Below are 23,333 nucleotides of genomic sequence, written 5' to 3' on the forward strand. Positions count from 1 at the left end.
TTTTATATTTATATTATTTATCACTTAAAAATAATTTAAATTTAAATTTTTGCAAAATTTTTATCAGTGACTATCATTTGATTTTGTTTCTTTGATTTGTTAATACAATGTGTATTTAACTAAATGTAAATAAAATAATTAAATTATTCAACTCATTGATATAAATTAAAAACTAATTTAATAATCAAAAAACAATTAATTGTAATTGTTTAGAAAATATTAATGAAAACAATTTAAATTTAATGGTATTTAAAAAATGTTTAAGAACCACTGTTGAAATTGTTGACCGCGCCACCTGTCGGTATAAAATTAAACCCTCTTATTAAAATGTCTGTCACTCGGTCGACAGGAGAAGTTTGTGAAAAATTTGTGACGTTTATGCTGCTGTGGCTAAACCGCAATTCCCTTTCCCTGGTGTGTAAAATGTACTGAATTTTTTTTTTTATTTTAATAAGTAGCCGCGGTATCCATTTCGGTGAAATTTCAAGTAAATTGTTTACAATAAAATTAATGGTGTGATCAGTGAAAGGGACCCAGGTGCTCATAAAATAATAATGCTTTTATTAGTGCACGATTGTGAATACAGGACACGATAGCTTGGTGAGTATATGACTTGTGATACTATTTCAGTTTTCACACAGCTGGTAGAAAATCATTTATTCTGTCAATTTAGAAAGTTTCATTTTCCCATAATGTTTCTCTAATTGCAAACATGAGGTTTACTAAAAAAAAAAAGTGCATCCTCACCGTTTCGATTACATAATTTCTTTGCAAATTCATTAGATTTTCTGTCTTTAAGAAAAATAGCCATTCAATGCTTTCCATTTTGACTTGAAACGCCTTTTCCTAAGAGGATTTTTCACTGCTTCTCAATTTTTCCATCTGTTAAAATTCAGAATATTGAGGTTATTGACATTATACACTGCCGGGAAGTTTTTCGCTTAATTTTCCTAATTTTCCTCTAATTTGTTTTTTCACAGATTGTTTGTAAATAAGCGTTACTCCACTCTTGACGTTTTTGACCTCATTGCTTATATATATATATATATATATTATTTTTTTTTGTCTATTTTCAAATTTCTCCCAGATGTTTTTTCCTTCATTATCGATTTCTATTTAAAAATTTCTGCAAATTTTGTCTATTTTTAAATTGCATGAAGAATTTTCATTTCGAGAAAAATCATTTCAATTTCTTATCATGGATATTGTGAAAGAAATTGTAAAATTTTCAATTTGATTTAAAGGGAAACTATTAATCATGGCACTTATCTTTTTTTTTTTTTTTTTTTTTATTTGATTGTGAAATCTTGTGATTTATACAAAGAGAATCGCGTTAATATTACAAACAATACAATTAATGAGAAATAAAAAAGAATGTTTTATTATTCAAGACAATTTGCTTCAATTTGTAGATTTTTAATTAAAAAAATATAAATATAATTTATTTTTCAAATATTTTTTAATATTAACAAAAAATTTTTTTTGTTTTGCAGATACTTTATAGATTTATAAATTGAAAGGTGCTTTATCAGTATGAGTGTAAGTATAATTTCTTGACTGAATAGATAAGAACATTTATATATATATATATAACGAAGAGATGACGCTTGAAAAATTTTATTTTATTGGCTTAAATATTATTCTAGAATCCATATCGTGGACGGCCAACTCGTGCAAGAGTAGAAACAACTACTGGCTATGGATTACAAAATCAAAATCCCTGGAATTCAATGTCAGGCCAAGTTCCTCCAAACGTACCATCTTCGGGTAATGTCTTCCATAATCAAGCGACCGGTGTAAATCAACCGAAATCATCAACGGATTCATGGGATTGGGGCACAGACAATGGAAATAATGGCAATAATGATTCATGGAATTGGAGCATTGATCAACAACCGGAACCTCATTATTCATCACCTCCACAACAACAACAATCGCAACAGCAACAAAATCAATTTATTCCTTATCAAAAACAAACGCCACCCGTGCAAGAAAATTATTACAAGAGTTTAAATGGAAATAATAGAACATTAACCAATCAGCATTCCACTTCCGGTAGAACTACACCGCGAACAAATTTAAGTCGTGAATCAACTCCAAATCATGGTGATAATTATTTTTCATATCAAAATTATACTTTTAATCAACAATTACCACCTGCACAACGACCAAGTTCAACAAAATCAAATTCATCATTGTCTGAACAACAATCACAATGGCCGAATGATCAACAATTTTCCTATTCGCCACAAAGTTTACCACCTCAAACACAATTGTCACAGCCTCCTGTTGGCAATTATAATTGGAACGAGCGGCAATCGGTCTCACTTCAAAATTGGCAGGATCAGCCAAAAAATTCTGGTTATTGGCAAGAAACAGGAACGAGCGATAGTGGAGGAGGAAATCAATGGACACAATCACAAAATCAAATTTCATCGCCTCAATCTCCAACTTTGCAGAATGTTCATTCGCCTTTGATTCATCAACAACCTGTTCAACAGCAAACTCCGCATCATCTTCAACAGCAAGGTCCTCAGATTCATCAGCAATCTCCTCAAATTCAAAGTCCCCAACAATCATTACAAACTCCCGCTCAATCAAATCAAATTCCTGCTCAAGGTTTCCATCAACAAAATTCTTCAGCTCAATCACAACAAATTCCCGATTATTCGCCATCACAAAATTGGCACGATCAAAGAGCAGGCTGGTCAAATAATACGCCATTAAATCAATGGCAAAATCAAAATTCAGAAGCTGTACAACCGAATCAATGGCCAAAATCGGAGAATAATTCCCAACAATGGCAACAGGAAATTGCTCAAAATGAACCACCACAGCCAACAAATTCTTCTTCTTCTTCTTCTTCTTGGATGCAACAAACGGACATAAAAGAAAATTCCCTTGATAATAGTGAATCAAATAGAATTTCAGCAAGCGAATGGCAAACAATAAGACCCGCTGCACATTTTGCCTCATCAAATACATCAACAACTTCAGGTTCAACAGCAAATATTTCCAATATTACTGAACAAACAGAAGAGAGGAAAAAAATTACTCCGGCAACAAGTTCAACATCTTTAAATGATTCAACTGGTTTATCATCTGGTCCAAGTAAAACAAAAACCACATTCAGCGCTCAGGATAGTCTTCAAGATCAGGAGAATATTGAACTCGATTGGAATGCCGACAGTGAATGGACCTCGGAATTAACAACTGGATTAAGTCAAATGAATATAAATAAAAATTCCACCAAAATACAATCATCTGATGTTGATAATTCATCAATAATAGCAAATTTACCAGAAGTCGAGACAGAAAATGCTATTAAAGAAACTCAACAAGTAGAAGGAGAAACATACGATCAATGGTATAATCAATCAACATCAATTGCACAAGATAATTGGTATCCAAATGATCGTATTCGTAACACTCAAAAATGGCCCACTGAGCAAAATGTTGAAAATTACGAAAATATTCAACAATCATCCGATTTTATGAATCTCGAAGTTGTTGCACCTGAAATGCAAGTCAAAGATATTTATGGATCACGCGAATCAATAAATCAAGAAACATTGGATAATGATCCAAAAATTGCTGAGTCAAATTCCCGTGATTTTAAACAAGAAGTCAACAATATCGAAGTCCCTTCTTTGATTAATCAACCCGAGCAGGTATTTTTTTTTTTTATATTTCTCTTTCAATAAAATAAGAAATAGAATAATTTTTAAAATAATAAATTTTTTCCAGGCACCTGATAATTACGAATTTGCCTCAAATGATCGGAATACATTCCTCGAGACTGGTGAATTAACAGATTCACATGAGGAACACGAACCAACGCCACCGAGTCAAGACGATGAAAATGACGAAGTCCCAAATGATATTCCATTTTTGAGAGAGGTACCAGGTCAAAGTTCCGTGGATCCAAGGAGGAATGATCCAACTGGTCAGGAACAATATGGACAAGCACGTATTATTGATCCTAGACGAAATGATCCATCGGGTCAAGAGCAAACACAAACAAGAAATGTTGATCGAAGTGAGAGACGTGATGTCCCACCGGGTCAAGAGAGAATTGTTCCATTATTGCAAAGAGTCGATTCAGATATAATGGAACGTAGAAATGATCCTTCAGGTAGAGAAAGATCAATACCACCACCACCACCACCTCAACAATCGAGAAATGATCCATCGGGCGAAGAACAATCATTGCAAATTCCTCAAGCACCACTTGAATCAAGTGAATCGCGCGAAATTCCCGGTAGGGGAAACGAAATTGAAGAGGCAATTCAACAGAGTGATAGTGATCTTAGACAAATTCTTGGTGGCGCCTCACCTAATGAATCCAGTCAGACAATCGATGATAGATCTCGTGTTATCACTGGATCACAGGAAGTTATGAGTTCTGCTCGTGAGTTTCTTTTTTATTTTCTAATTTGTATCACAATTGTCAGGGAAAAAATTTTCTTTTTTACAGAGAATTTAATTATTTCGTAATTTATTCAAAATTACGAAATAATTAAGTTCTAAAATATTAAATAATATATAATTAAAATAATTAATGATAAAATTAATTATTTTTGAAAATAATTGAATTTTCTTATATTGAATTAAAAAAATTTTAAGTAATTGAATCACGGAATTTTTTTTTTTTTTTTTATAGAAAACAAACAAAATTTGAAAATATTAGGGAAAAATACAAAAATATTGTCTAGAATTCAGGAAAAATTATAATGAATTTTTTATGGTACACCTGTTTATTTTTTTAAATTAATTGAATTTGCTTATTTTTGTTCTCGTTTTTTTATTGATGAGAATTTAAAGAAAAAAAATTTTTCTTTTTTTATCTTTAGCTTTGGCAATAATGCAAGAATCTGTCAGTGAAAGTCGAAATAAACGCGAAGAGGCTGTTGGTGCTTCATTAGAAGGAAAAGGGCCGAATAGATCTCAAAATCGAAGAGATTCCTTTGAGGATGGCGATGATGAGCAATCGACCAATAGCCGAGATGAAAGTAGAGAAAGATTAAGAGAAGGAAGCACTGAACACAAACGATTTGATTCAAATCGTCCATAGTAAGTACAGAGAAAAATTGAAAAAAATGCTAATTTAATTTTTCCACACTACTTTGGAAATTATTAATTGGCAAAGAAATAAAAAAAAAAATTGTAATTAAAAAAAAACTAGTTTAAAAATAAACACTTAAAAAAAATTTAATTTCTAAATGGTAAAGAATTAAAATTTAATTAGTAATTATGTTTCCAAATTTAGAAATAATAGCAAAATGCAATCTCTGTAGAAACATTAAAAAATCATCATATATATATATTTCAGCTACGATCGAGAACGTGAATACGATGACGATTATTATTATGAACGTCGCCGGGGAGATTATGATCGTCCTTATAATTCACGTGAAGATTTAGATCGGCGAGACGGTTCTTTTCGCGATGAAGATCGTAGACACGCAAGTCGAGATGATCTCGATCGTCATGGACGTGAGGAATCTGATAGAAGAATGAGACCAAAAGGTGATACAGAGGAACGTGATTCAAGAAGAAGAATTGAAGATCATCGACGTGAACGTGATGATTTAAGACGTAGAGATCGACAGGGAAGGGATTATGAGCCAAGATATACAAGAGGTGAAAGAGATTTTTCTGATAGACGAAGAGACGATAGAAGACCAAGATTTGATTCATCGAGAAAATTTGATGATTATGATCCAAGAGATGCCTACAGACGGGATTATTATGATGATCCTTACAATAGAACGTATGTATTTTATTATTTATTAAAAAAAAGAACTCTTTCTTTATTTTTAATGTATTTTAACAATTTTTAATAATTAATATTTTAGTTCACGACCATCGAGCAGATCTTCCTACAATGACAGAGATCGAGAATACTACATGCGATCAAGAGATCCATATTATAGTTACAATGGTAATTTTGATTTTAATAAAAAATATTTTGAAATTTCTAAGTTATTAAATTTTGGCATTCTTTGTTTTTGTTAATTTTCTAATTTATTTTTTGTTGGAAAATTTTTTTTAAGTACAATTAATATAAATTGAGGATGAATTTTCAGGTTATGGAGCGGGCTATGATTATGGATCAAATTATAATAATAATTACTATCTTTATTTGGAAAATTTGCGTCGCACTAATCCAACAGCTTATATGGAATGGTATAACAAATATTATGCGAGTCAACGACAGCCACAGCATCCACCCAGTATCAGTACCAATTATCCAGAGGATAGAGCCAGTGTTCACTCAGGACGCAGTTCATGCGATGATAGGTCAGTAAAAAAAAAAAACCCCCCGATTTTTTTTTTAAATTCAAAATTCTTTTCAATTTTTTACGAAAAAAATATAATTATTATTCTGTACTTAATAATATAATTATTATATACATATGATAATTAAATTATTAATTTAGTAATTAAATTTTAAATTTTTCAATAATTAGTTTCTTGATAATTAATTTTTTTGATTACTTGATAATTTTTCAGTGAAAATAAATTTAATTCACTTAAATATTAATTTTAATATTAAATAATAGATTTTTCACGAAATCAAGCATTTACTTTCAAACGCCAAATAAATCATTGTACGTGCCGTGTTTTGGATGTTCCGGATGGGCGAAAAGTCCCTTAAGAAGACGATTATTTCGCAATTTAAATAGGTGAAAAAGCCAAGTAGTTGAATTTGAAGAAGTAAAATTTTTTTCCCATGTAGAAACGCTAGAGATTTTAGTCTAAAAATGCTAGGAAGGCTTTTTTTGAAACTTAAGAAAAATAAATCACGAAAATTCGGTATTCTCTACTTTTTGCAAACAAATGTATGCTCGTTACATAGAAATTTATTTACCTGTTTAATTTATTTTGTTTTCTTTTTTTTTTTTACTTTAGAACAACTAGTGAAAAACGTAATTTAGGCGAAATAACGACACTTGATGATTCTGTTATTGCTACATCACGTATGACACCAACTAAATTTTCTACTGCTCATGTGAAAGGTATTTTTTCTTCTATTTTTAAAAATAGAATTTTTTCTTGAATTAATTAAAATAAAATTTTTTCTCAATTTTAGGCTCATTTTCAATCGGATGTTTAGTTCATGTGCATCCAGCATATCCAGCTGATGGAGAACGGGCAAAATTGGATATTTTCAGAATTGATAATCTTTTGCAAAATGATCCTGTTGCTCGTGAACTTCGAACTTATCCTGGGCCATTAATTAAGCAAGTGTAATTAACATTTAAACATTTAAGCATGCGTATTTATAGAAAAAATTTGGAATAATCTTTATTAAAATTCAAAATAATTAATCTATTAACAATAATCTTTAATAATAAATTTTCTACTTAATTAATAATTATTTTAAACAATTTTTTGTTATTTAATTTGTATTAAAATAATTTGCGCATGTTTAAGTAAACTAATTTTAATAATAAATAAATAAATTTTTGTTTTTAATTACAGAGGTGTGACACATAAAAAGACCATCATTGAATATTGTGAAAATAAAATAAAAAAAGCAGCGATTAATAATGATATGATTGATCGGGCTTCCTATATTCTTCTATACGAACTTATGATTATGCTCATTCAACAAAATGGAGTAAGTTATTTTCTATTATTTATGATTTAAAAAAAATATTTCACATTTTTTAAATTAATTCCTTTTCTTTTAGAATGTTGTCGGAGTTGATATTGCAGCGCTTTTGCTAAGAAATAAAGATGCCTATCCTTATAATAAAAATCATCGTGAACCAATGAGACGTGAATCGACAATATCGCAAAGATCTGCCGGTTCTGGGGAAGATGGAAATGTACGCGATACATCAACGCCTCTTGATAAGGAAGACAATTTAAAACAACGAAAAACAATAAATCAAATGACGGATGAATTTCGAAATACTTTACTGTACGGCCTCGTACAAGAAGCTTTAGGTACATTTTTAAATTTTACTATTTTTTATATTGAAAATTTGTAATTATTTAAATATTTTAATACCTATTTATTTTTTTACAATTTTTAAAAATAATTTATTAATATTTGAATATAATTAATTTATTAATTTCAAATTTTTTATAAACCAATGAAATGTTTTAATTACATTTTCCATTTTTTAAAAAAATAGAATACGCGATGGATGAGGGACTTTGGGGACACGCTCTTTTCCTCGCAAGCAAATTAGATAAACGAACTCATGCCTCAGTTATGACTCGTTTCGCTAACAGTTTACCATCCAACGATCCTCTCCAAACTTTATATCAACTTCATTCTGGTCGAGTGCCAGCAAGCGTCACTGTAAGTTTTTAACTAATAATTTCATTTTGAAACGAAGATGAAAAAAATAATCTAGAAATTAAATTATTGAAAGTCAGGGGAAATTATAATGAAATTTTTGTGATAGCCCTGTTATAAAAATGAATAAAATTCAATTTTAAAGAATATTTTTTGTTAATTTTTTGTTAATTTTTTTTTAATTTTTTTTTTTAGTGTGTGGCAGATGCAAGTTGGGACGATTGGCGACCTCATTTGGCAATGATAATTTCAAATACATCACAAAATCCCGAAGTTAATCATCGATCGATAACAATTCTTGGCGATACACTTGCGGCAAGAGGCGATATAACAGCAGCACATTTTTGCTATATTCTAGCTCAAAGTGATTTTGGACCTTACGGCACAAATGGCGTGAAATTAGTTCTCATTGGATCAAATCATAATAAACCCTATTCTGAATTTATAAATAATGATGCAATAATGCTTACCGAAATTTATGAATACGCACGTAATTTAAGTGAGCCAGGTTTTACAATTGTTGATTTGCAAAATTTCAAATTTCATTTGGCATTAAAAATGATTGATTATGGTTTAATTGAAAAAGCTTTACTTTATATTGAACAAATTGCCGTTAATATTGCCAATGAACCGATAAAATATAAAAAATCATTTATCAATGAAATTTATAATCTTGGCAATCGTATCAAATTCCATGATCCAATTTGCAAGGACTCTGTTGAGGATGTTGAAAATCTTGTTTGGCTTAATAAACTCGAGGAAATTGTCAACAAGTATCAGGTATTTAAAAATTTTTTCTTTTGATTATTTATCAAAATATAAATTATTAGTTATGAATGGATGAATTAATAAAATATTGTAAATTTTTATTAATTTAATTTGAAAAAATTTCCAGAGTGGAGAAATTGTCCAAGAAACTGGTTACGTTACACAAGCGACAACAGAATTGCATGGTACAAATCAGAATCATTATGATGCTCATCAGCAACATTGGAATCAACAACAAATTCAAACGGATTATAATGAGGCAACGAATTCAATGATGGAAATTCCAGTAGCAGATCAACAACAGCAACAACATTCTGACTGGCAGGCTCCACATTCGAATATTCAAGAACCATACAGTTTAACGGAACACACTGATCAATATTCTGGAACGAATCTTGATTCTTCTCATTATCCACAACAACAGGATTATTGGAATCAACAACAAAATTATAATCAACAGGAATATGCAGCTCATGATTGGCAACAGTCTCCTCAATATTCATCGGATCAGACTGAAGTTGATAATAATCAACAACAGCAGCAGCAGCAGCCACAGGGAAATTGGGGTTATGAGGTAAAGTGGAATATTTAATTTACTTTTTCATTACTATAATTTATAATATTTAATAATCGAAATTAATTATATTTTCTACTAGGCTTTTGACTTAACATTTTTAAGTATGATTTTTTTACTCAATTATAATTATTACTTTTATTTACTCAATTATTATTTATACTTTTTCTTTTTATTCTTTTTGCCTCTGATTTTTTTAAATTCTTTTTTAAATCATCTTAATTTTTATTCACTAATGATTTTCCCAAAATTCAGTATTTATAAGGTACGAAGTTAAAGTTTAGGACATTTAAAAACGTAAAGAAATTTTGAAGCAACTTCAGTTATTAATTTCAATTTTTGAATGTTTTAAAATTCTATTATTCAGTTAAATTCGTTCATTACGTTTTAAAATTTTTTTTTTTTAAATACAAATTTTAATCAGTTTTTAGTTTAATAATAATAAAAACCTAATAGATAATAAAAATTTTAGTTTTATATAAACAAATTTTACTTTCATAATAAATTACAAAAAATAATTTATTTTAAATTTTGAAAATAAAAAAAAAATATTCCATTTCGCTATTAAATAAAAATTGTTTTTTTTTTTCAATTATTTTTGTGACGATTTAAAATAATGATAAAATAAAAAAAAAAGTTTAAACATTTGTAATATCGTCCTATTTCTTTAATGCTGTCTGGACAGTCGGAAAAGGATGAAAAATCAACAACGCAGGAAGTAAGTATTGAAACACTTACTTCGAATAGTTATCCCGAACACTTGGAAATCTTTGGTGAACAATCGCTACGACGTCGACGATTAATTAATACAACAGAAAATGAATTTAAAAATTCAATTAATTTGGATAATAAAATTCATGTCGCTAATAATAATAATAATAATAATAATAAATCATCATCGCAAAAATTTGAAAAATCACCAAAATTAATAAAATATCCAAAAATAATGTCCTCATATCCACGATTATTGTCGAGTAATAAAATTCATCCTCAACAATTGACAAAAGTAAAAAAAATCACACCCAATTTATCGAGACCACCATTAGCGCATGCGCCAATATTTGAAAAATGTAATGTTAAAAAAAACAAATTATTGTCATCGAGAGAAAATAATGATGATGAATTTAATAATATTCAATTGAATAAAAAAATAACAACTGATTTAGATATTCAATTAAAACGTCTTAAATTCGAATCATTTTCAATGTCAAGTTCATCATCAGATAGCGAGAGACGTTTATCAATGGATAATAATATTGTTGGACAATCATTGATGCAATATTGCAATTTTGATGAGAAAAAAATAGTCAAAGTTGCACCGCATATTCGTCGTAAAGATGTTATTTGCGATACTGTTGATGCATGGAGTCGTGGTAGTGAAGCACAAATTAATACCAATTTATCGCGAAGTAAACCACTTATTTTTGGTGGTACTTATCCCATTGATTTTCCTTTAAGGGGAAGAAATTCACATAATAGAAGTACAATTTATACGCCGAAAACATTTCAAATTGATGCCCCAGCACATTATGAATCGGAAGAACTTTAAATTTACATATTCAACGCATTTTTGTTCTCAAATTATTGTTTTATAAAAATAAACTGCAATTTATTTTTCTTTTTATAATTTACGAGGCGCTACAATTGTTTTCAATTGACAATTTTAAATTAATCTATTTTATTGAATTTTAATTAACTTATTATTTTTTAGTTTTTCAATTTTAATTAACTGAAATTATTTAATTCAATTGACAAAAAAAAGAAAAAAAAATCTTTAAATTGGAAAATTTAATCGTTTACGATTTATTTTTCTCTATTTTGTTTTCATTGACTTTTAACGGTTTGTTTTTAATTTGTAATTTTAGATTATTATAATTTAATTCTTTTTTTAAGTAATATTAAAAAAGAAAATTAGAAACTAAACAATTGACGAGCCTTTCATTTTATAAAAATAGATTGCAATTCTTCTCTATTAAAAAAAAATAAAAAGAAATGTTATTAAAGCGCTATTTTTTTTGTACATATTTAAAGGAATTAGAAATTAAACGACTTTGAATGAAAATATTTCATTGTTTATACAAGAATTTACAGTTTTTATCCATCTTCGAGTTACTGTCATACTTTTACAAATATTTTTAATTTTAATTGTTGATATATAAATATATAATACGACAACAATGATATAATTATATGATATCAATAAAAAGTATATAATACCAGAAAAATGACTTTCAATTATCGACAAAAAAAAAAAAAAAAAAGACGTATTTGCTTGTAAGTTCCGGTAAAAATCCCCGTGTGTTTTATTTCTGTTTGTTTTTTTTCTGATTATGAATGTTCCGTTTGTAGATGAAATTGTAATAATGAAATAATAATAACAAATTGGAATTTTGAAAAAGAAACAAATTTATTACTAGATTGCATGCAAAGCTTGCTCATTGTTTTCTTCTCATTTCTTTAGGGAAACTATAAATTAATTTATAAAATTTAAATTTAAATTAAAATTTAATTTAAATTACAAAATTGTTAGATTTCTAAACAATTGAATTTATTTATAATATGAATGTAAAGGCGATTTTAAGTGAATCTGCACTGACGAATTTTTTCTTTTTTTTTCTAATTATAGCAACAACCGCAAATTTCATTGGGTCCATCGGCGAGCAAACAATACGATCCTCTGGAGGAATTAGACGCTCTAGATGCACCGAAACAAGTGGCAAAAGTATCATCAGCCGATAGTAAAAAACCAACAGAAAAATCGTCAGACAAAAAAAATTCTAATACAGGAAGCTCTTGGTTTGGTGGACTTTTCAGTAAACTTGCACCAAAACCAAAAAATCAAATGATTCTACCTGACGACAATAATCCATCGGTAAGGAACCTTTTTTTTTTTTTAAATTTTTAATTCACAATTCTTTTCGAAGAAACTGAGAAATCAGTTTTTTTTTGTCACTAAGGGCAAGGGAAGATACTTTTGGTAGCTGGCAATAATAATCGTAAGTTATTGAATGCAAACAAGAATTTTTTTTGACAATTTTTAATAATTTTTTTTATATATTTTTTATTTTTAAAAAAATATTTTTCAAAAATTTGTTTTTTTACTAACAAATTGCTTATTTAGCGTAAAATAACATTTTTAGTAACAATTTTTTTCAAATATTTGTCCCTTGTATTCTAAATAATTTTCCAAATCACAGAAAATATATAGAATACATATTTTACGATTTTATTATCTAATTTAATTAATTAATTTTGCCCGCAATTATGTTTAATTTCTTTTTGATTTTTATTTTAAAGAAAATAAAGACAAAAAAAAAAAAGAAAAGAATTATTTAATAACTTCTTTTTTTTTGATCAATTTCACAAATTTTGAAATGAAATAATTTTTTATTTTCTGTAATTTCAGATTGTTTGGGATTCAGTGGCTGGTAAATGGATGAATAAAGAGGACGGCGAAGACAGTGTCAGTGGTGGTATCGTTGCACCACCACCTAAAGCAAGTGATTTAGGATTCAAACAATTACCACCCGAACGAAATTTACCACAACAACAACAACAACATTTAATACCACCAAATAGTCAAAATGATGAATCGATGGCTGTGAATAGTTCGAAATTGATTACTGGTAGCAATGTATACAAATTACAAAAAGGTCGAAGTATGCGAGCTAATTATATCGATGTCATGAATCCAAATGGAGGGAAAAGTTCGGGATTATCGTCAAATTTACCAACACCAGCAAATTCACCAATGGCACCAATTGCATCTTCATCGCCTCAAGTTTTTGTTCCCGCTCCTGGTTAGTCAAATTTTTTTATTACTATATTGTGGAATTATTTTGGTTACGAAATTAATAAAATAAATTTAATTTTTTAATTGTTTAACAATATTTAATATTGTTTAAAGTAGAATATTTATTAACTAGTGAAATTTAATTAAAATTAAAAAAAATTGACTAAAACAAATTTTTTTTTACGACTTTATAATCAATCCAAGGCCTGTAATTATATATTAAGAAATGTTCTGAATTTTTTTTTTCCAGTTAACGATCCTAACGCTCCTATGGACTTTTTATCTTCATCGGCGATTCCGACGCAACAAACTGCCGAAAATCCTCCACAAGAGGTGAGTTTTTTTTTCTAATTGAAATTAATTAATTATATATTTTTAAATTTTTATCATTATCAGCTCTCTCTCTCTCATCATTTTATTCACACATTAAAACAGAACATTATGTAATTAGGGTGTTTACTATAAAATTCAAAAAATAATCAGAAATAATCTAGAAATTTTATTGATTTATATATTATTCTCATATTAGTAATTATAAAATTAATTAATTGTTGTAAATAAGTTACAGTTAAAAATCTCTTCTCTGTAAAAAAAGTTACTTTATTGTAACTTTATTGTTTTAGAAAAAATCGAGAAAAAAAAATGAAAATAGTCCATCGAAAATATGTAGTAGACACCCTGTTATATTACAAATCGAGAAAATCTATAAAGACACGAATATTTTTCAAAAAATTTCTGTGTACCCTCGCGACTGTAGTTCTTTTTGCAGTAAGCTTCATTTTTTTTTATCCTTTGATATCGTTACTTTGGAAAATGTATAGTTCAAAAAATTTGTTTTTTTCTTTTTTCACTGTCTCTGTTTCGATTTATTGTTTGTGGAAAAAAATTCAATTTTTTATTTCTAATATTTATTGTGCAATGTTATCTCGATTCTTGCTCAATTCAAGATGCTTTAAATGGTTTTTCTTTTTTATTTTCCTACAAATTCATTAGAAAAAAAAGAAAGAAAAATAGTTTTTGCTATATCACTTTTAATTTTTCTCATTTCTTAATTGAAACGGAATTCTATTTGGTGGAAATTCTGCTTTTGAGAAATTTTTCTATTTCAAAAAAAAAACAAATTTCACGAACAAAAAGAAAAATGAAAGCAATGTATCGAATATTTATTGTTATTATTTACAATCCTTTTTTTTGGAAATTTTGTTTTCTTAACAAAAATTATTATTATAATAATAATTTATTTTCATTATTATTATTATTATTATTTTTAGGTAGGAATTTAATATTTGATATGAATTAACATTTTTTTTAATAATTAATTTAACTTTAGTGAATGTTTGATTTAGAATGTTTTAACATCTAATAAGTTAATAAGTTAATTAGTTAATTAAAACGAATGTTTTAATTTTCATTTAAAAACGAAATTTTTTATTGAAAAACTAATTTTTTTTTTTCTAATAATTTATCTAATTAATAAGAACATAATGTGACTTCCGTTTGTTTTCTTCTTGCAAGCAGTCGGGGAAGCAGAATGATGTAGCCAAATAACAAAAAAGTTTCCAATTGTAAGAATATTTCTATTTAATTTCATATACCTATTTGTATATTTATATATATATTTATTGCTTTCTTTTCCTTTATTGGAGGCACTTTTTAGTCTCTATTCAATGCTTTCAATTAATTGCAATTGTTTGAGTAATAGAAATAATTCTAAAAATCATCATAATTCTGTAAAAAATATTATTTTATATTTTTGGTTCAAGTTTTTTTTACACTATTTTTTAAGAAATATTTTTCTACTCTTTTATAGTAGAATTCTTTTTTTTTTTCCTAAAAGATTTTTTTTTAATGGAAACGTTTTTTTTACTCTTTTAGCGAAATATTCGTTTTTTTTTGCTATGTTTTTTTTCACCATTTTTAGTAGAAAAATTATTGCATTATATTTTTTTGCATATGTGTTTTATTTTGCCCCATTTTAAAATGATATTTCCCTATGGCATGAAGGATATGAAATGACTTTTTAATTATTTATAATATATGTTGGCATTTTACGGTTTCATTAAAACTATGGTGTGCAGTGTCATTAATTTCTGCTTTTTTGTTTCTGTTTGCTTTAGCACTTTTTTTTTTAATTTATTGTATAAATTTAACACTCTAATTGCGTTTAACAAAATGCAAGAACGACTTGATGTTTTATAAAATATCAAAAATAAACCTTTGCATGAAATTTACACGATAAGATAAAAATACTTGAAAAAAAAACACATTAGGTTGTTAAAGAAAACTTGGAGCTCCTGCAATATCGATTTTTATTTTCTCTCTTTTTTTTTATTTACATTAATAAATTTTAAATTTTTTGTTAAATAAATAAATAAAATAAATTAATAATAATTCTATTTTTTTTTTTCTTTGCATAAAAGAAATTTTATTTATTTTTATCTTTTATTTAATTAGAAAAATTATAGTAATTGATATTGTGTGCTCCTTGGGTGAAATATTATATAATTTATTATTAGATATAAAAATAGCTTTTTTTTTTTTTGGTGAAAATTTGTTTGTGAGAGAACATTGTTGTTTTGTATTATGGAATTTAGCTCTCTCGCTGGAGCTCAACCAGCTCATTATCACGAGAAGTGCAAAGCTACACAATGAGAGATCCGCGCCTCCTTCAACGGGACAAGGTAAACCATTAAAATTTAGTGTCCTTAACTTTGTAAAAAGATTAGTTTGTCCTCTAATATACATAAATAATACGAGTTGTCTGACGAAAAGAAGAAAAGACGTCGGAAATAAAATAATCCTCATAGAATAATTACAACATTTTTTTTTTATAGTAAAATTTAAATTCTAAAAAAATAACAAGAATGTAAATAAAAAAATTAATGATAATAAAAACTATATTTTCGAAAATAGTTGAAATTAAAATTCAAAGTTTATTCTCCTGTTTGCTATGTAATTAATTATGAAAAATACTTTCAAAAAATTGTAATTTTTACATTTTTCTTTTTTTTTATTAAAAACGAAAGTTTTTAATATTTCTTAGCTTTTGTCTCCTCTTTTTTTTAACAACCGCACGGTTCTATGAAAGGAGGATTATAGTGTTCTTTTAAATATATTAAATTTTAAATTCAAGACATTAATTAACTAAAAAAAAAAAAAAAAAGTGCTCCCTTATATTACCCAGATTTAGGAAAATGCTTCCATTCTCTCTCTCTATGGAATTTTACATTTTCTACTAAAAACAGAAATAAAAATAGACCAAGGTAAAAGCGCGATGAATAATTATATTTAAATATAATTTGACTTTATAATACTATTTTTTTTCACTTTCTTCATATCTATACAATTGCTTTATTATTTATTTTATTCTTTTCTGCAATAACTCATTATACTTGCTTTTCTTCTTGTCATTAATACATCTCATTTATTTTTTTTAAGACAAAATTATTATTCTTCACTGAATAAACAAAAAGATTAATTTTTTTCATTCTTTGTTTAATCAATGAAAAATAATTTCAATAATTTTTATTTCATTTTATGTTTAATCAGTGAAAAATAATTTTAATAATTTTTTTTTCATTTCTTGAAAATTAAAATAATTTTCATGTATTTAATTAGAATTTTAATTAATATTTAATTAACATTTTAATAAATTTAATATAATTATTAATTAACTGAATTGTAATAATTTACATAATATTCTGAATTAATAAAATGTTAATTAAATTTCTAATTTTATTAATTTAGAACTTTTAGTTAATATTTATTATTCTAAATTTTTCAGGGACCAATGATGTTTAATCCTATGGATTTGAAGGATCGTTCTCAAAAATCTGCACATCGTAATCGATATCCACCTCGATAGGAAAAAAAAACAAATTTCTTCCCTCCCCCCAGGAAATCGACTAATTCATAAAATAATTTAATGTAGAAAACAGCGACGAGAGAACTTTATATAGAATATTGATTTAGAAAAAAAAAATTGTTTCCACTCACGATAAAGATTTTTTTTTTACATAAAAAAAAATCTATACAACGATTATTAAGGAAAAAAAAATAATATTATCGAAAAATTGTAGACCGAATGTCTTTTTGAATATGTCTATGCCTTTTTTGTGAGAGAAATAAGACAATTTTGGATAGATATGTATTTAATTAATTCCATTGAATATTGAAATTTGTAAATTCTCAATTTTTCGAATCTTACAAAAAAAGAATCAGTGCAATCAATTCAAAAGTCATATTTCTATCTACAATTTTATTCTAGGATTGTTGATATATAATTTCATAACATATATATATATAGATATATTATATTATATTACATTGTAATAACACGTTTGACTTGAATCCTTCCAAATAAGTCTGAAGAAAAGAAAGATAAAAAAAATTTTTCTAAATCTTTATTAATTATTAATTTTTATAAAGAAATTTTCTTAAATGAATGAATTTCCAAATTTCTATAGATAAATTTTTGTTAAATAAAACATAGTCTTTAAAAATGATAAACAAGTAAAAATAATTTATTAGTGTAGAAAAAATTTTCTTTAATTTTTTTTTCGTTTCTTTTTTAATTTTTTTTTTATCATTCTTTTCAGTCTTATTCGTCAAATGGAAGTGAAAAATGTGACGTGTGTTAAAAGAAAAATTGTTACGCCGACTGATTTAGCTGCTGGACAATTTACCAGTCGGAAAAAAAAAATTGAAAATCGATGAGGCGACGATTGAAAAATGCAAAAAAAAAAAAATGTATTACATTAGGTATTTTTTTTTTGTTATCTTTCCATTAATCAAATATCATTGAAAAAGAATTTATTTAATTCTGCAGATTACTTGATTATTATCAACATTTATTTGTGTCAATTAATTTAAATATTTGTTTTAAATATATAAAAATTATTATAGTTCGAATACAATTTTTTCGACTTAAATAAAAAAAAAAAAAATAATTTGGTTCAAATAAATTATTTTTAATAATAATCAATTAATCGATTGAGTGAAATATATATTTTTTTTCATTGCATTCTTTGTAGAGATGCATTCCAGTAATGCTAGAATTTTTTTTCACTGGTACTGATGATTAGAATAATGATAATTGATGATGAAATATTATAATACGAGAATTTAATAACGCGCAAGTTAATAATGGCCTCGATGCGTGATTAAAACATAAAATAAAGTCTGATTTTATACGATGACCAGAACAATATCGACGATAAATAATCGTTTAATGAGAAAAAAAAAAAAAAGTGTTTGTAATGTGTAAAAGTTCTTTTCTTTTCTTCATCGTTGCGCGATGGTTACCGAATTGATTATGAAATGAAACGTCAGGTACAATATTCTTCAGTATCGAGATTTTTTGTTCCCCTTTAATTTTTTTTTTTAAAAAACATATTCTGCATTACAAATTATTATATTGCATTATTTTTTCGATAATCCATCGTTGTAAGGAAAGTTTGTATATTAGAAAATCTTTACAAAAAAGTGCGAAAAATCGAAGTGATTTTTCTTTTTCTTTTTTTTTGACAGAATTCGTCAATTATTGGCAAAAAAAATGTTTTTTGTCTTTCTCGTTAATAATTACTGAATTTGAATAGTAGAACAAATTAACAAATTTTCGAGAAACTGCCAATTTTTCGTCTTTCGAAAAAAAAAATCAATTTTTTTTGTCAATTTATTGTAAATTGCTTGTTTATATATTATATAGATATTTTAAAAGAAAGCAATTATTGTAATTAAAAAATTCAATGTTAAATGTGATGAATAACATATGGAGTATTTATTAAAGATAAAAAAAAAAAAAATCTATCACATCTCAATATTTTACATTTTATCACATATTTTTTAATTATTTTTAAAACTAATATTTTCTGTTTTTGTGTTATTGTCAAGTGTCACAATTTTTTTTTTGACATTTATTTTTGTCCTATTTAAATGCTTTTATAAATTATCAATTGGACTCCATGTATTATTCAACTATAATAATAATTAAAAAAAATTCTGTGAACGTAGATTTATTATTTCTTTTTTTTTTTGAAATTTGTTATGTTAATAATATGGTGTGTTGTAAATAATAAATAGAAGCACGCTGCGGTTTGATGTATAAGAAATTTGCTTGGAATAATAAAAAAAGACAAGTTAGATAGAAATTTTGTAGAGTATGCTTTAAAAAATATTTGGAGAAAATAAAAAAAAAGATTGATGAGTCATTTTAATAATAATAATAATTATTATAATAATATACGATTTGATAAGATCCATGATGTTAATGTTGATACTATAATGGGTGGGAAGTATTAAATGAATTGCATGTTATATATGCGAGGAAAATAGTTTATATTATGTAAATCATGTGAATCGGTTTCAGATGTAACATATATTGATTATAATTAAAATATTTGATCTTTATTCAAAGCATAAAGTTATGATGTATGTCTAAGGGTATCTGTAAGTGATAATTATAACTTTATTGTATATTATTAATCTGGTATGCATATTATAGTAATGATAATAATAATAAAATATTAAGAATCCATATCTCTTTTTATTTCCCCCACCTTTTTTTTTCATTTTAAAATCAATTTTCTTTTTTTTTTAAATTAATCGTCATTTGTTTTTAGACAAAGGAACATCTTCATAGAGCAAATTTTGCTTGCAGATTTTTTTTCTAATAAAACGTCATTTATCAGTTTGGTGTAAAATTTCTTTATAGAGAAAAAAGAAGAAGAAGAAAAAAAAAAGGAAGAAATGCCTAGTCACAAATTGCAAAAGAAGCAAATGCAACAGCAGAGAGTATTGAAAAAAAATTTCAAAGATGATCTTCTCAAATGGATTTGTGAAAAACATGCCACCAACAGTCCTCTGGATAGGGAAATTTTGAAAGAAAAAGCCCAGCAACTTTCTCAAACACACGAGATTATCAGTAAATTAATTAAAAATTATTATTAATTAAAATAAAAATTTTCAAAAAGTGAATAAAAAATTAGTAATTTGTTTTCGCTTTTATATGAATAAATAAATAATTTTTTTTTTTCAGATTTCAAATGTTCGGAGCAGTGGATAACGAGATTTTTGAAAAAAAATGGATTTTCAACAACACTAACAACATGTACAGGTCCATATTTCAAAGATTATCGTCTCTGGATCGATTTAATGAGATCAACATTGACACAATATAAATATAAAGATATTTTTAACGTTGACGAATTAACAATGTATTCAGACGTATGTCCATTAAAAATTGACACAAATTCACAAAATGACAATAATGAAAATATAATAAATGCAACAAATCTTATTTCAATTCTTCTCTGTTGCAATTCATCAGGAACTGATAAATTACCACCATTAATAATTGGCCCCGAAAAATGTAATATCACTCGCAATGATTGTAAATATTATTACAATGAAAATTCATCAATAAATGATGAAATATTCATTGAATGGATTATTTATTTAAATGAAATAATGGAACAAAAAAATCGACAAATACTTTTACTATTGCATCGTCATAGAATAAGTGCAATTGGAAATAGAAAATTGTCTAATGTGAAATTAATTTTTTTTCCCAATAATTTTCCATCACATTTACGTCCATTGAGACGTGATGTTTTTCATTCGACAAAAATGAATTATCGATTGATGTACGCTGAGAAAATATTTCAAGATGACGCCAAATGGGAATTAAATGAAATGATAATTGCTATTATTAAATCATGGAATCAAATATCAAGGGAATTAATAATCACAAGTTTTCAACGTACAACATTTAGATCGGATGATAAAATTTTGGAAATAATTAATGACAATTGGGAGAAATTAAATACGGGTGTAAGTTTTAAAAAACTTGTTACATTTGATGATCATTTATCAGATCAATTAAATTCAATTAATGATATTAAACAATTGAATAATAATGTGAAACAAAAATATAATTTGAGAACATCAAATCATGAAGTATTTGAAATTGATGAAGATTTATCAAAATTGAAGAATGAATCGTCAAAAATTGAAAATACAACTAATATTATTGAAAATGATTTGGAAAATAATTTACAAGAAATTAATTCAATGAATTTAAAAACAAATGAAATTATTTCAAATAATTTGGAGGAAAATATTACAAGAGATTTAGAAAAATATCCCTTAGATTTGTCGGAAAATATTGAGGAAAATATTTCAAAAAATTCTGAATTAATTATTCCAATAGACACAGAAAATATTTCCAAAGAAAGTAAAGAACAATTTTCGGAAAATTTACAAAGAAATTCTTCAAAAGATTTGGAAATTAATTTGGAAGAGACGAATATTTTGCAAAAAAATTTAATAACAAATGTTCCCGTTGATTCGATGGAAGAAGATTCGCCAATAAATTTGAAAGAGAATATTTCGAAGAATTTAGAAGAAAATATTCCAAAAAATTTACAGGAGAATAATTTAGAAACTAACGAAGAGAATAATAATGATTTATGGAAAATTTTAGAACATGACAACAATGAATTATGTTTTTTGGAAAAAATTCCAAATTTACCTTCAGAAGAATTGAAAATAAATAAAAATACGTTTACTATTATTTTGGAAACAACAATAAATTCACCACAGGAAATTAAGGAATCAATCTCTCGTTGTGAAATGTCAGGTATAATTTATAGTTCATTTTGAAAATATTTTTTCTAATTTTCAAATTCAATATTAAATTTTTTATTTATTTCACACTTCTTATATATTTTTTTTTTCGTTTTAGACGATAATAAGAAGAATTGTCAGCAGACAGAAGAAGAATTTGTCGTCAATATTAATGAGAAGAGCAATAAACCTTTGACATTGGAAAAAAGAAATCATTCTCCCCTTCACGATGAAGATGAACCGCCGGGTAAAATTCAAAAGACAGAAACTCACTGGTGCGATAAATATGAGAATAGTTATGTTTTTGGTTCTAATTCATTTCCTGGGCCATCATCATCATCATTATCACACAATGATTATAATCAAAATTTGGAAAATCATGTTGGTACGCAAACATTAATTTCTCAAGCTAAAAATATTGAATTAATAAATTTCAAAGAAAAAGAAGAGACAAAGGAAAAAAGTTCCGGTCCAGGTCATATTTTTACAAAAAGCGGTACTCGCTCGCCTAAGAATTAATTTAACAATGAAAAGAGAGCAAAAAATAAGTTTTCCAACTTGAATTTTTCATTTCAAAAAGAGAGATATTTTGAAAAAATATAAAAACTTCTTTTTTTTTTTTTTTTGTTCTATTAAACAGATATATTGGAAACAAAGTATTAATATCCTTATATAGGCTCTTAAGATTAATATCTGTAATAAAATAAATCAAATTTCATCATTTACAATAAATAATGAAGTGTAAAGAAAAGATAAAGAAAATTTTATTTTTTCAATAAATTTACGAAATAAAAAAAAAATATATATATTTTATATTAAATCAAGCGTTGACCGAAATTACGTTGATGACTTGGAAGTCGCGACGCCTGACAGACGCCTTGCATTTATCGTTGAATTAAATTAATAATACAAATATCCTGCGCACGTAATATCACTTGAATGCATAAAAAATATATATATACGTGCCCTGAAAAAAAACCACCCGGAAAAAAATATGTGGTTAACATAAGAAACTCCTGCCTTTTTTTCATAACATTTCTTTATAAAGCAGAGGGTGAAACGAAATTTTTTAAATATTTCAAGAAAATTCCAGTTGGACTCGAGAAAATTCAGATGAAATATTTCAAAAGTCATTATTTTTATCCGTTTATTTTTTTTTTAATTCGAACCCTGACACCGTTTATTATAAAAATTAAAACCATTTTGCTTGTTTAATTTTATTAATTTAAAAAAAAAATTTTTATTCAAAAAAATAT

General features: G+C 26.2%; 2 protein-coding genes across 7 annotated transcripts; both read left to right on the forward strand.

Moving 5' to 3' along the window:
* Positions 1–353: 353 nt before the first annotated feature.
* LOC127280206 (uncharacterized) lies at positions 354–19,985 on the forward strand. 6 transcript variants are annotated; one of them, XR_007842805.1, is made up of 22 exons: positions 354–600; positions 1,494–1,539; positions 1,647–3,671; positions 3,748–4,411; positions 4,854–5,073; positions 5,333–5,773; positions 5,859–5,944; positions 6,090–6,303; positions 6,916–7,022; positions 7,097–7,253; positions 7,489–7,627; positions 7,701–7,959; positions 8,151–8,320; positions 8,513–9,097; positions 9,213–9,659; positions 10,345–10,377; positions 12,286–12,531; positions 13,066–13,459; positions 13,703–13,785; positions 14,971–15,017; positions 16,047–16,133; positions 17,237–17,331. XR_007842805.1 is itself a non-coding variant. In XM_051303092.1 (21 exons), the coding sequence occupies exons 2-20, from the start codon at positions 1,534–1,536 to the stop codon at positions 14,998–15,000; spliced, it is 6,306 nt and encodes a 2,101-aa protein (XP_051159049.1). In that variant the 5' UTR covers positions 354–600; positions 1,494–1,533; the 3' UTR covers positions 15,001–15,017; positions 17,237–19,985. The 6 variants fall into 6 exon arrangements, 5 of the variants coding, with proteins under 5 accessions (XP_051159049.1, XP_051159048.1, XP_051159045.1 ...); XM_051303092.1 differs by lacking the exon at positions 16,047–16,133 and having other exon boundaries at positions 17,237–19,985; XM_051303088.1 differs by lacking the exon at positions 14,971–15,017 and having other exon boundaries at positions 355–600; positions 17,237–19,985.
* Positions 19,986–20,083: 98 nt separating this feature from the next.
* Positions 20,084–22,843, forward strand: LOC127279977 (MATH and LRR domain-containing protein PFE0570w-like). Its single transcript, XM_051302641.1, has 3 exons — positions 20,084–20,374; positions 20,489–22,090; positions 22,196–22,843. The coding sequence occupies exons 1-3, from the start codon at positions 20,200–20,202 to the stop codon at positions 22,594–22,596; spliced, it is 2,178 nt and encodes a 725-aa protein (XP_051158598.1). The 5' UTR covers positions 20,084–20,199; the 3' UTR covers positions 22,597–22,843.
* The last annotated feature ends 490 nt before the right edge of the window (positions 22,844–23,333 follow it).

The sequence above is a fragment of the Leptopilina boulardi genome, unplaced genomic scaffold (assembly GCF_019393585.1).
Source record: "Leptopilina boulardi isolate dan_hultmark-lab unplaced genomic scaffold, ZJU_Lbou_2.1 LbouV2_229, whole genome shotgun sequence".
Taxonomy (NCBI): Eukaryota; Metazoa; Arthropoda; class Insecta; order Hymenoptera; family Figitidae; genus Leptopilina; species Leptopilina boulardi.

Coding starts and splice junctions, on each gene's coding strand:
- LOC127280206 (XM_051303088.1), top strand. Junction 7,023..7,096: donor TTCTACTGCTCATGTGAAAG/GTATTTTTTCTT, acceptor TCTCAATTTTAG/GCTCATTTTCAATCGGATGT. Junction 16,134..17,236: donor GCCTCCTTCAACGGGACAAG/GTAAACCATTAA, acceptor TAAATTTTTCAG/GGACCAATGATGTTTAATCC.
- LOC127279977 (XM_051302641.1), top strand. CDS start 20,200: ATGCCTAGTCACAAATTGCAAAAGAAGCAAATGCAACAGCAGAGAGTA. Junction 20,375..20,488: donor TCAAACACACGAGATTATCA/GTAAATTAATTA, acceptor TTTTTTTTTCAG/ATTTCAAATGTTCGGAGCAG. Junction 22,091..22,195: donor CTCTCGTTGTGAAATGTCAG/GTATAATTTATA, acceptor TTTTCGTTTTAG/ACGATAATAAGAAGAATTGT.